The sequence below is a fragment of the Oncorhynchus keta genome, chromosome 13 (assembly GCF_023373465.1).
Source record: "Oncorhynchus keta strain PuntledgeMale-10-30-2019 chromosome 13, Oket_V2, whole genome shotgun sequence".
NCBI lineage: Eukaryota > Metazoa > Chordata > Actinopteri > Salmoniformes > Salmonidae > Oncorhynchus > Oncorhynchus keta.
In genome coordinates, this window is record NC_068433.1 from 48,837,815 (window position 1) to 48,851,098 (window position 13,284).

At 44.9% G+C, this 13,284-nt stretch overlaps 1 protein-coding gene across 1 annotated transcript in view; it reads right to left on the reverse strand.

The window, feature by feature from the left end:
• Positions 1-13,284, reverse strand: part of LOC118392586 (liprin-alpha-2-like) — a 247,539-nt gene that overhangs the window by 68,142 nt on the left and 166,113 nt on the right. The window contains 1 exon segment of the mRNA XM_052460483.1: positions 4,459-4,560. Coding sequence (XP_052316443.1) covers positions 4,459-4,560 — 102 coding nt within the window.

Here is a 13,284-nt window from a genome sequence, read left to right on the forward strand (position 1 = left end):
TGGTAATATAATCATCATCATCATCATCCCCATCTGCATCATCATCAGAAAGGCTATCTGCCTCATCTGCAAAATTGACATCATCATCAGCGCTATTACTGGAATCGTCTGCATCATCAGTTATCCTGGCACCAGAGAAGATGTGGTGATATGATTCTAAATGTCAACTTGTAGTGGCCGGACCACTGGACTGTATTATACCAACCACACAAGGTTACTGGTCTTCATGTGATTCTCCAAATACATTATTTATATCCACCCTGATTACCCGCAATGAAAAGAAATCAAAGTAACCAACAAGATCTTCTCAATTTGGTAATTTCATTTAATTTTTCAACTTTTGGTCGGAGGGGGGGAATAAACCTTAAGTGGAATAACACGAGACATACGAAAAACAATTATGGCACTCGGGAACAATAAAGGCACTCAAAACCAATGAAAACTCTCTGGACTGCCCACAAAATAGATGCTAATGTTGTTACTGTGCCAGGCTGGTGTAGGCGGCGTGCCGAATCCATTCTCAGTGGAAAGTGTTGGGGGAGACAACTTCCAGCAGCACAAAGGGGGGAGTCCACTGGGAGTAGGGGGTACAGGAGAGACGAGGAAGAAAGACACACAGGGACCAGAAAGATGAACACTGGCCTCTGATCTCTGTCACACAGGTACAGTGGAGGGATGGGGGCCCGAGGGAAGTCTAAGTGTGCTAGTCTGACTAGCTAGGCTTTTGGGGTCTAGATTTGGCCCATAACCTGGTCCTGTGAAGGCCTAGTGTTTTGGAGGGGATGCACATGCCTCACAGACAAGCAACTAATAAGAGCAAGCTAATTGCTAATGATGATGCTATCTGTCCTGTTAGGAACCCACCAAGCTCCGCTGAGATACTGATCTGAGGAGAGGTTCATGCAGTGACTTCAGCTTTGTTGTCTGGTCATTCTGAGAAACATTGACTGTTTTCTTCATCTTCACATCCCAAATGCCTTGTTTCTAACCCTGACTGTGCTCCGCTAGGCCAAATAACCCCTTCTCGGCGTCGCCACGCGCTGTGGCCGGTTAGTAACATAATGATGTGGTTCACCAATGGTTTGGAGAGTTCTCATACTGGCGCCGCCACAGTATTTAACCAAGGAAGTCATTTACTTCTAAACCCATCTTTAAACAGGGCTCTGGTGTTGTGAGTCCGTCCAAGCATTGTGCTTAAACCACAGACTGTAATCCCTTAATCATCCAGGCATTAAGAATCATTAGAAATACAGACATCAACCACATATTCAAAGTCAACACATTCACTCAACCTGGTAGAACTTCACTATGATTTCAGTGTTGCACTACACTACCCATCAGGCACTGCAGAGGCTATGTTGGGTGGGGCCTAAATGGTAAACATACTGTAGACTCTGTTTCAATATCCACACAAGCATACCATTTAAAATGCATGCTGAATACATTGCTCCAGAAGGTGCTGACAAAGTGGTGTGGACTAGTTTTGGAGGGCTTCAAGGGGGCTGTCCATCCTTCCTTCTCTCCGTCCCTCCTTGAGCGTCTGAAGGACTGCCAGCAGACTGAGATCCCCACGCCTTCCCTCCCCACATCCAAACCCCCGCCGTTTAATCAATCAAGTCTGAACGTTGGCCCCAGATCTACCTCAGCCGTCGCCCCACCAGAATAATAAAAAGCAACCTACACCTACACACACCCTCTCCTCCTCCTCTCTCTATAACCTACACCTACACACACCCTCTCCTCCTCCTCTCTCTATAACCTACACCTACACACACCCTCTCCTCCTCCTCTCTCTATAACCTACACCTACACACACCCTCTCCTCCTCCTCTCTCTATAACCTACACCTACACACACCCTCTCCTCCCCCTCTCTCTATAACCTACACCTACACACACCCTCTCCTCCTCCTCTCTCTATAACCTACACCTACACACACCCTCTCCTCCTCCTCTCTATATAACCTACACCTACACACACCCTCTCCTCCTCCTCTCTCTATAACCTACACCTACACACACCCTCTCCTCCTCCTCTCTCTATAACCTACACCTACACACACCCTCTCCTCCTCCTCTCTCTATAACCTACACCTACACACACCTCTCCTTCTCCTCTCTCTATAACCTACACCTACACACACCCTCTCCTCCTCCTCTCTCTATAACCTACACCTACACACCCTCTCCTCCTCCTCTCTCTATAACCTACACCTACACGCACCCTCTCCTCCTCCTCTCTCTAACCTACACACACCCTCTCCTCCCCCTCTCTCTATAACCTACACCTACACACACCCTCTCCTCCTCCTCTCTCTATAACCTACACCTACACACACCCTCTCCTCCTCCTCTCTCTATAACCTACACCTACACACACCCTCTCCTCCTCCTCTCTCTATAACCTATACCTACACACACCCTCTCCTCCTCCTCTCTCTATAACCTACACCTACACACACCCTCCTCCCCCTCTCTCTATAACCTACACCTACACACACCCTCTCCTCCTCCTCTCTCTCTATAACCTACAACTACACACACCTCTCCTTCTCCTCTCTCTATAACCTACACCTACACACACCCTCTCCTCCTCCTCTCTCTATATAACCTACACCTACACACACCTCTCCTCCTCCTCTCTCTATAACCTACACCTACACACACCCTCTCCTCCTCCTCTCTCTATAACCTAACCTACACACACCCTCTCCTCCCCTCTCTCTATAACCTACACCTACACACCCCTCTCCTCCTCCTCTCTCTATAACCTACACCTACACACACCCTCTCCTCCTCCTCTCTCTATAACCTACACCTACACACACCCTCTCCTCCTCCTCTCTCTATAACCTACACCTACACACACCCTCTCCTCCTCCTCTCTCTATAACCTACACCTACACACCCCTCTCCTCCTCTCTCTATAACCTACACACACCCTCTCCTCCTCCTCTCTCTATAACCTATACCTACACACACCCTCTCCTCCTCCTCTCTCTATAACCTACACCTACACACACCCTCTCCTCCTCCTCTCTCTATAACCTACACACACCCTCTCCTCCTCCTCTCTCTATAACCTACACACATCCTCTCCTCCTCCTCTCTCTATAACCTAAACACACCCTCTCCTCTCTCTATAACCTACACACACCCTCTCCTCATCCTCTCTCTATAACCTATACACTCTCTCTCCTCCTCTCTCTATGGCTCATACTTTCTCTCTTATCATGCTTCTACACTGCATGGTTTATCCAGCTTACAGTGTTGAGGCCTAAAACCTAGAGGTACATCATCCTCTATTCTGTTGTCAGCCCTCCAACCCACTGATTGCATGCACCTGGCTTCAAATATTTAATTATGAACTTTAGAACCTTTACAATAAAAAAGCTGATATATTAAAAGCCTGCCTCATAATCGCTCTGCATAGAATTCAAGGTGATAATGAAGAGAGACTAAACTCTCTCTCTCTCTCTCTCTCTCTCTCTCTCTCTCTCTCTCTCTCTCTCTCTCTCTCTCTCTCTCTCTCTCTCTCTCTCTCTCTCTCTCTCTCTCTCTCTCTCTCTCTCTCTCTCTCTCTCTCTCTCTCTCTCTCTCTCTCTCTCTCTCTCTCTCTCTCTCTCTCTCTCTCTCTCTCTCTCTCTCTCTCTCTCTCTCTCTCTCTCTCTCTCTCTCTCTCTCTCTCTCTCTCTCTCTCTCTCTCTCTCTCTCTCTCTCTCTCTCTCTCTCTCTCTCTCTCTCTCTCTCTCTCTCTCTCTCTCTCTCTGTGACAGGGTTACTAAAATGGCGGTGTGACTATGTGAGTCTCCCATTATACAGCCTGGTGGGAAAAGAGCAGCCTTATCTGTCAATAGCAGAGTTTGGTTTCTCTGCCCAATGAAAGGGTATTAATCGGAAATGGAATTCAGTGGTAGCTCTAATGTATATGGGTTCCAACTCTGTCCCCAGGGGAAATGCAGGCTACCGGTTCCATTGACCTATGTTACAGATGACCAGTCAACCGCGTTAACAGATGAAAACATTGTTTGTTTGTTACCTATGTATAGTCACTTTGTCCCCATCTACATGTACAGATTACCTCAACTAGCCTGTACCCCCACACACTGACTCGGTACCGGGGCCCCCTGTATATAGCCTCGTTATTGTAATTCTTATTGTGTTACTTTTATTATTACTTTTTATTTTAGTGTACTTGGTAAATATTTTCTTCTTCTTGAACTGCACTTTTGGTTAAGGACTTGTAAGTAAGCATTGCACGGTACACTTGTACACTTGAGTCTACACTTGTATCGGCGCATGTGGCAAATTTGATTTGATGTGATCTCCATAGACTCTGAGCCGTTCTGGTTCAGGTCAATGTATGAGGTATGAGAAAAAATGTGTGTCTGTGTGCACGCGCGCGCATTCTTGTGTCTGCTCGTGCGCATGTGTGAGCGTGTGTCTCCTCTCCACGTACCCTGGTGTTGTTCCTCTCGGCCTTGAGCTCAGAGATCTCCTCCTCCTTCTCCAGAAGGTTCTCTCTGCACACGTTCAGCTCCTTGGTCAGGGCTGCAAACTCCTGTACAGCAACACAGAACATAGAGGTCAGCATCACAGCACCATCCATAACACACAATACATCTTCATCTTCATCACCACAACCCAGAAAACAGTTCGCATAAAGCCATCCATGTCATTGGCATCCATACCACACAATATCGTTAGGAAATATGAGACAGTCATTAAACAAGCCATCATCATTCACATGTCATACTCAATGGACAAGCCCACAGTTCACAGACATAGTTCAAAAACTCTGTTAATCATGTCCAATCCAAAGGGAAAAGAGCCTTCTATAATTATCCCTTTATGTTATTGATGGTGTTCTGGTTCCCTGATGTTTCTTTTCCCCATTGGGTTGCACTGTAGGCTAAATTAGACAAACTGACTCCCTGATCTTACTGTGGATACCCCAGACTTTGACGATGTGTTTCCAGACGACCACCACCACCGAAAACAGGTTAAAAAATATAATAATAATAATAATATATGCCATTTAGCAGACGCTTTTATCCAAAGCGACTTACAGTCATGTGTGCATACATTCTACGTATGGGTGGTCCCGGGGATTGAACCCACTACCCTGGCGTTACAAGCGCCATGCTCTACCAACTGAGCTACAGGACCACCCTAAAACCCGTGGGTTCTGGGAAAAGTGCAAATTCGGTTTGGCAGAGAATATAAGGTGAATGTGCTAATGGTAATCTCTACACACATGCTGTAAGAGGATTCCCCCCCCCGAGGAGACTAGTGGGCACCTGGCCAGAGTGGACTTAAGCATGACTACTGTACTGTACTGTACTGTACTGTCAGCACGAAGCAAAAAGAAGTGTGTTGGCAGAATCACTGCACAGGCCAGCATTACAAACCAAGCATGGAAGGCAGTCACTGTCCACTGGTCAGTGTAACGCCCTATGAAATAAGATGGGAGTCAGTATCTCAGTCGATCAATAAATAGAACAATAATGCTCCTGTACAGCTAAATTGGCCACAAACTAACTTCTGTAAGTATTCCTTAGTGAGATGCTGTCATATAACAACAACAATAACACAGCAGGCATCCAGACAACTGAAGCAGGAGTGTCTGAACTCTAACCTTACGGAGTCAGAATAGATGTGTGTGTTATCTGATAGTAGAGAGAGACAGCATGCAGAGCTAAAGCTAACTGCCTGTGCCCGTCCATCCGTCTCTCAGCAGATGGATAATTGACGGCTGGATTTAAATGCCACAGAACCAATGGGCCAATTACCCCCGCAGGACCGAGGTCCACAGGTCCACTATATGACCTGTCATTATCCCAAAAACACTCTCTCTGGCCGGGGAGACTGTGGGGGAAGTGTGGGTGTCTCTAACCATTTGCTGTGTTATTTGTTACTCACTCACCCTAAGTGTTGTCTAGACTCTACTGTATTCTCTGGTGTTGGTACATTTAGGTAAACAACCTTGACAGAATGACTGACATCGACATGACTTCAAACCTTCAGCCTCTCATAAATTAAACACATTGGGAGCCGACAGGTCTTGAAGGGGGGCACAGTGGCCAGGTAGAGGATATAAAACATGCAAACTAGTGTCTGCTGTGGCCCTCTTGAGTGGCAGGAGGGGTTGAAGTTTTGATTTGATTCCGAGGTCAGTTGAGAAGTCAATAACAAGTGAACGATCAACAAACATGAGGATGGGCTCAGTGATGAAGATGTGGAAGGTGTGTGTGTGTGTGTGTGTGTGTGTGTGTGTGTGTGTGTGTGTGTGTGTGTGTGTGTGTGTGTGTGTGTGTGTGTGTGTGTGTGTGTGTGTGTGTGTGTGTGTGTGTGTGTGTGTGTGTGAGAGAGAGAGCCTTTGTGCCTGTGTGTTTAGAGATGGGAGAATTGGGAGCATGTAACTTGCCCTTCAATGACAATGAGACCACATTAAGATGCATAGATTTTTCTTACTCCTGTGCTGGAATGGCCCTCTAATTATTGCTGGGTATTGTATTGGTCTCTATAAAGTCCTTCAGATATGAAATTGCATGCTGGCATATTGGTATTTTACTAAATCTAGTTATTTATATATATATATGCACAGTCTAGTTATGTTACACTTACGTTGTTTCGCCAAGTTGTCCTTCAGGGTCAATGAAACAGACAGGCTCACAGGCCAGAGAGACCACCACAGAGAGACCACCACAAGAACGGCTAAAGGGGGCGGTGTTGCAATCTACTGCAGAGATAGCCTAAAGAGTTCTGTCCTACTATCCAGGTCTGTAACCAAACAATTTGAACTTCTACTTTTAAAAATCCAACTCTCTAAAAACAAGTCTCTCACCGTTGCCGCCTGCTATAGACTACCCTCTGCCCCCAGCTGTGCTCTGGACACCATATGTGAACTGATTGTCCCCCTTCTATCTTCAGAGCTCGTGCTGCTAGGTACCCTAAACTGGAACATGCTTAACACCCCAGCCATCCTACAATCTATGCTTGATGCCCTCAATCTCACACAAATTATCAATGAACCTACCAGGTACCACCTCAAAGCCATAACACGGGCACCCTCATAGATATCATCCTAACCAACTTGCCCTCTAAATACAACTCTGCTGTTTTCTACCAAGATCTCTGCGATCACAGCCTCATTGCCTGCATCCGTAGTGGGTCAGCGGTCAAGCGACCTCCACTCATCACTGTCAAATGCTCCCTAAAACACTTCAGCGAGCAGGCCTTTCTAATAGACCTGGCCCGGGTATCTTGGAAGGATATTGATCTCATCCCGTCAGTAGAGGATGCCTGGGTATTTTTTTTTTCAGAGCTGGTCATGGGTGCACCTCAGCCACGCTCAAGGTCCTAAACGATATCTTAACCTCCATCGATAAGAAACAATACTGTGCAGCCGTATTCATTGACCTGGCCAAGGCTTTTGACTATGTCAATCACCACATCCTCATCGGCAGACTCGATAGCCTTGGTTTCTCAAATGATTGCCTCGCCTGGTTCACCAACTACTTCTCTGATAGTTCAGTGTGTCAAATCGGAGGGCCTGTTGTCCGGGCTTCTGGCAATCTCTATGGGGTGTGCCACAGGGTTCAATTCTTGGGCCGACTCTCTTCTCTGTATACATCAATGATGTCACTCTTGCTGCTGGTGAGTCTCTGATCCACCTCTACGCAGACGACACCATTCTGTATACTTCTGGCCCTTCTTTGGACACTGTGTTAACAACCCTCTAGACGAGCTTCAATGCTACAACTCTCCTTCCGTGGCCACCAACTGCTCTTAAATACACGTAAAACTAAACGCATGCTCATCAACCGATTGCTGCCTGCACCTGCTTGTCCGTCCAGCATCACTACTCTGGACGGTTCTGACTTATAATATGTGGACAACTACAAATACCTAGGTGTCTGGTTAGACTGTAAACTCTCCTTCCAGACTCACATCAAACATCTCCAATCCAAAGTTAAATCTAGAATTGGCTTCCTATTTCGCAACAAAGCAACCTTCAAACATGCTGCCAAACATACCCTCGTAAAACTGACCATCCTACCAATCCTCGACGATGTCATTTACAAAATAGCCTCCAATACCCTACTCAATAAATTGGATGCAGTTTATCACAGTGCCATCCGTTTTGTCACCAAAGCCCCATATACTACCCACACTTCGACTTCGACCTGTGGCGCTCTCGTCGCCAAACCCACTGGCTCCAGGTCATCTACAAGACCCTGCTAGGTAAAGACCCCCCTTATCTCAGCTCGCTGGTCACCATAGCAGCACCCACCTGTAGCACGCGCTCCAGAAGGTATATCTCTCTGGTCACCCCCAAAACCAATTCTTCCTTTGGCCGCCTCTCCTTCCAGTTCTCTGCTGCCAATGACTGGAATGAACTACAAAAATCTCTGAAACTGGAAACACTTATCTCCCTCATCAGCTGTCAGAGCAGCTCACAGATGACCATCTATAATTTAGCCCAAACAACTACCTCTTCCCCTACTGTATTTCTATATTTATTTTGCTCCTTTGCGCCCCATTTTTATTTCTACTTTGCACATTCTTCCACTGCAAATCTACTATTCCAGTGTTTTACTTGCTATATTGTATTTACTTCGCACCATGGCCTTTTTTTGCCTTTACCTCCCTTATCTCACCTCATTTGCTCACATCGTATATAGACTTATTTTTCTACTGTATTATTGACTGTATGTTTGTTTTACTCCATGTGTAACTCTGCTTTGCTTTATCTTGGCCAGGTCACAATTGTAAATGAGAACTTGTTCTCAACTTGCCTACCTGGTTAAATAAAGGTGAAATAAAATCAACATGACCCTATCCCTCTGCTCCATCTCAATATACAACATCCTTCAAGTACTGGACATTTCAGAGTTCTGAGATAACTTAAAAGTCATGTCAAATTAGTACAGCCATCGTCAGAGAAACATGTATGTTTTACTAAATGTTACCATGTTTCCCTTAGTGCAACAAATCGCTGAGAGAGGTAGCAGTTTCGTGTTTATGCGTCCGCCCCGCCTTGACGAACACACACTGACTTCTGCTCGGGTGGCCGAACAGAACCTTGGCAGGTGGAGAAAAGGCTGTGGGGTACAGTACAAGTTCTGACACACACACACTCTCTCTCTATCTCTCACTCTAGTTCTAACTGGCTGAGCTGTTAAACCAGCTGTCTCACCCAAATCCCTCCTTCAAAATGAAATGATCTGGTCCACAGGGTCCTGACATGTTTTTATTAAACACTGCCTCTTCCTAAAGGCCAACATTGCCAGCCCGGAGAAGGATTGCTATTGGAAGCACTAAAGAAAAGCACCACTAAAAAAAGAGGAGACTTCAAAAACGTCCAATAAATTGCCCATCCACACAAACTCCATAGCTGTGTTCAAACACTCATACTAACTGCACTATTTGTGACGTGAATTGAGTATGTAGTATGCTTATTATTCGTAGTATGGATGTAGTTAGAATGCCAAACATTCCCGAATGTCGTACTAAATTTGTTAAAATACGAAGTATACAAGCAGTGTACACTACTTCCGTGCTTTTAGGACCCACAATACAATTCTTCAGAAAATGTGAGGCTTCACGTTAGCAGATTTGAGGAAAATGGCAGAAAATGGGCAGCCAAAGTCTGATGAGAGCAGATACAAATGAATTGCTTTAACTAATTATGCCAATGTTAAGGAAATGTTGAGCAATGTAATAAAAGTCATGACTTTTCAAATAAGTTATGTTGACTGACAATTTGTTAGCTACGCTAGCAATATGTAGCAGTATGTTAGCTAGTTACCCAACGTTAGTTGGCTACTAATACATCGAATTTACCAGGTAGTATATTAACTCTCGGCTATCTAACTAATGTTAACTACCTAACGTTTATTTACTTGATTATTTACATCATTCTTAGATAAATGGTATAGTCGTTGTGCGTTTCAATTGACATGGTTAATTCTGGTTATCTACTCCGATTTTAGAGCAGTCTCGTCTGTGTGCCAGAGCGCAGAATAACTGATGAATTTACGAACACTCAACACCCATTGAATATGGCCGGTGCCAGTAAACATCGGCAAAAAAATCGTAATGAAATTGTTGCTAGCAGCACAGTTAGTCACCAACGCTCTTGATTACATGAAAACAGTCTAACCAGCTCTTCTTGGACGAGTAAAATGGTCAGAGTGAAGTGTTCTCTCATTTGTGTCTGGAAGTAGCTAGCCAACGTTAGCTTGGATGCTTGACTGCCGTTGCGCTTTGAAAGCTCCGAGAGCAAAACGCTCTGATTTAAGAAAATCCAGAGCGCACTGTGAATTTACGAACACTCAACACCCTTTGAATATGGCCAGTGTCAGTAAACTTTGGCAAAGAAGCGTAATTAAATTGTTACAGTCACCAACGCCATGGATAACATAAACTGTCTAACCAACTCTGCTAAAGTGAGTAAAATGGTCAGATTGAGATGTTCTCTCATTTGTCTCTGGAAGTAGCTAGTAAACTAGCCAGTTAGCTTGGGTGATTGACTGCCAGTGTGCGCTGTGAATGCTCCGAGAGCGAAACGCTCTGAATTTACAAACGGTCAATCTGACAATGCTCTGAATTTATGAACGCCCAAAGCGCACTCTGGCACTCCAGATTGAATTTACGAACACACCCTAATAGTATGTAGTATATACTCATTATGTATACAGTATGGGTAGTCGAACACAGCTCATCTGTAATACTCTTCAGAAAGTAGGAATATGATCAAACAGGAAGCCAAAGCAGCAGTACATTGTGGGTATGCGGGCCTGAATGGGTGTTTGCTCGAGTGATCACACCCTCACACTATTTAATTAATGGCATGGTCTCGCAATCAAACCATCACACGGATCGCAAGGAAAGCGAAAAGGTGGGGGGGAAGTGACACGACTTGAACAAGCAACGCTCATCAAACTACCAAGATAACACTTTAGGACCAAACTAGCTGATGCATTTGTTGTTTATATCTAGCGATTGTAATGTATGTCACGGTTGTAGATGCTGATCTAGTTACATGTGTAATACAGAGTCATTTAAACGAGTTATTCTGCTTACGTTGTTTACATTTATATTCAATATCCTGGAGTTGTTTTCTGTCCCCGGCCACATATGGTGACTCACTGTGTCATCAAAGTGAAGATTACACTGTATAGTTTTTAGTTTGGTGATATAAACATGGTCGGCTCCATTACGCACGTCAGGCAGAGCGTAACACGTTATTTCAACTACCAGAAAGCAAAAACTATTTCTAATGTTCCTACCGTTTCAAATGATTCATATCCAAAAACAATGTCTCAATCCACTCCAGTAAGTAATGTAGAACAGTGATATTATATTCCTAGGAAAATGCCTCATAGATAAGTTGCTAGGTGAAATGGAAGAGAGCATAGGGGGTGTTAAGACAATAATGAGCTTCTTCACTTGGTGATTTCGCCTCATTGGAAGCAACTCATCCAGAAGTGTCCAGAACCCAAAGTGGCCCACTGGCAGAGAGAGCTGGAGATGGAGAGATAGGTGAAAGAGAGTGCAAAGCCCCTGAGTGTTCAGGGATGCACATGCTTGCGTGATAACCCAATCTTTCTGCTTCACTTACAGAGACCTTCAACATCTGCTGTGGTTATACAAGCACAGATCCAGTGGGAACCACATCTAACTAGCTACCTATATCCAGCACACTCTTAGACATAAAGAAGCCTTGAAGAACCTTTTGCGGTTCAAATGACTGCCACTGTAAGGGAACCTTTTCAGGTCAAAAAGGTTCCTTGAGGAAGCCCTCTGAAAAGGTTATTTGAAGAATCTCTGTGTAAAGGTTCAACCTTTTTGTGTTGGGAGGGGTTCAATTTGGAACATTAAAAATATATTGTAGCAGCAGCAGAAGATAGGAGGTGTAGCTTATTGGAGGCGTGTCTTTCATTGTACAGTCTAACCCATGTAGCCATCGCCTAAAACCACATATCTTCTGAGTCTGGCAGCGCAACAAATCCAATGACGATATCAATTGAAAGTGCTCCGCACGCGCCACATTGACATATTAAAAGGTTCCTCCAAGAACCTCTCAACCAACCAAAGATGAAAATATGAACGCATTGACTGCAATGATTCCTTAAGGAACTCCAGGGTTCCTCAAGTCACCCTTAATTCTAAGAGTGTACAGTTTAATGGGGGCCAAAACCAGGGGCATAGGGGGCCCAGTAAGCAAGAGAGAGAGGTACTGGATTGGGAAGAGAATGTTAGGGGCCTCTGTGTGCTGGCAAACGCTGTACTCCTGCGCCACCCAAGTCCCCCGACAAGCTTCTGTAAGTGATAATTGGGAGGTGTTGATCAGAACGAACGCTGTCTCAGTCTGTACTTCAGAGGTGTGAGTCTGTGGGAGACGAGATTAGCATCAAGACAGTGTGAGCCTTGCTGTTCTAAATGAGGCTGTAGGAAGGGGAACAGGGGAGTCTGATGGATAACTTAATGAGTTATGTGCAGATAAAGGTGTGAGTCTTTGTGGGTCAGGCGAAAAGAGAGCAGAAAAACTGAGGGGAGCTTAAAAATGCATCAAGAAGTGGACAGTTGTGTATATTGCTCCCTCTCAGCCCCATCCCTGCTGTTCTAGGAATAAGAGGCTGTAGGAAGGGAACACTGGGAACAGGGCCTATGTGCGTCTGTGAGTTAGGGTTGAGGACTAAAACAAGGCCCAAAGTTTCAGTCTTTATAAGATGGATAACAATGTAATGAGTTATGTGCTGGAGTATAAAGTATTTCCCTGTCAGGAAAAACTCATGGTCTCATGGTATGTCTCTAAATCAGTTTTGCACATCGAGAGACTGAAATTTTTCCCATTCCTCCTTGCAAAACAGCTCGAGCTCAGTGAGGTTGGATGGAGAGCATTTGTGAACATCAGTTTTCAGTTCTTTCCACAGATTCTCGATTGGATTCAGGTCTGGACTTGGCCATACTAACACCTGGATATGTTTATTTTTGAACCATTCCATTGTAGATTTTTCTTTATGTTTTGGATCATTGTCTTGTTGGAAGACAAATCTCCGTCCCAGTCTCAGGTCTTTTTCAGACTCCATCTGCTTTTCTTCCAGAATGGTCCTGTATTTGGCTTCATCCATCTTCCCATCAATTTTAACCATCTTCCCTGTCCCTGCTGAAGAAAAGCAGGCCCAAACCATGATGCTGCCACCACCATGTTTGACAGTGGGGATGGTGTGTTCAGGGTGATGAGCTGTGTTGCTTTTACGCCAAACATAACGTT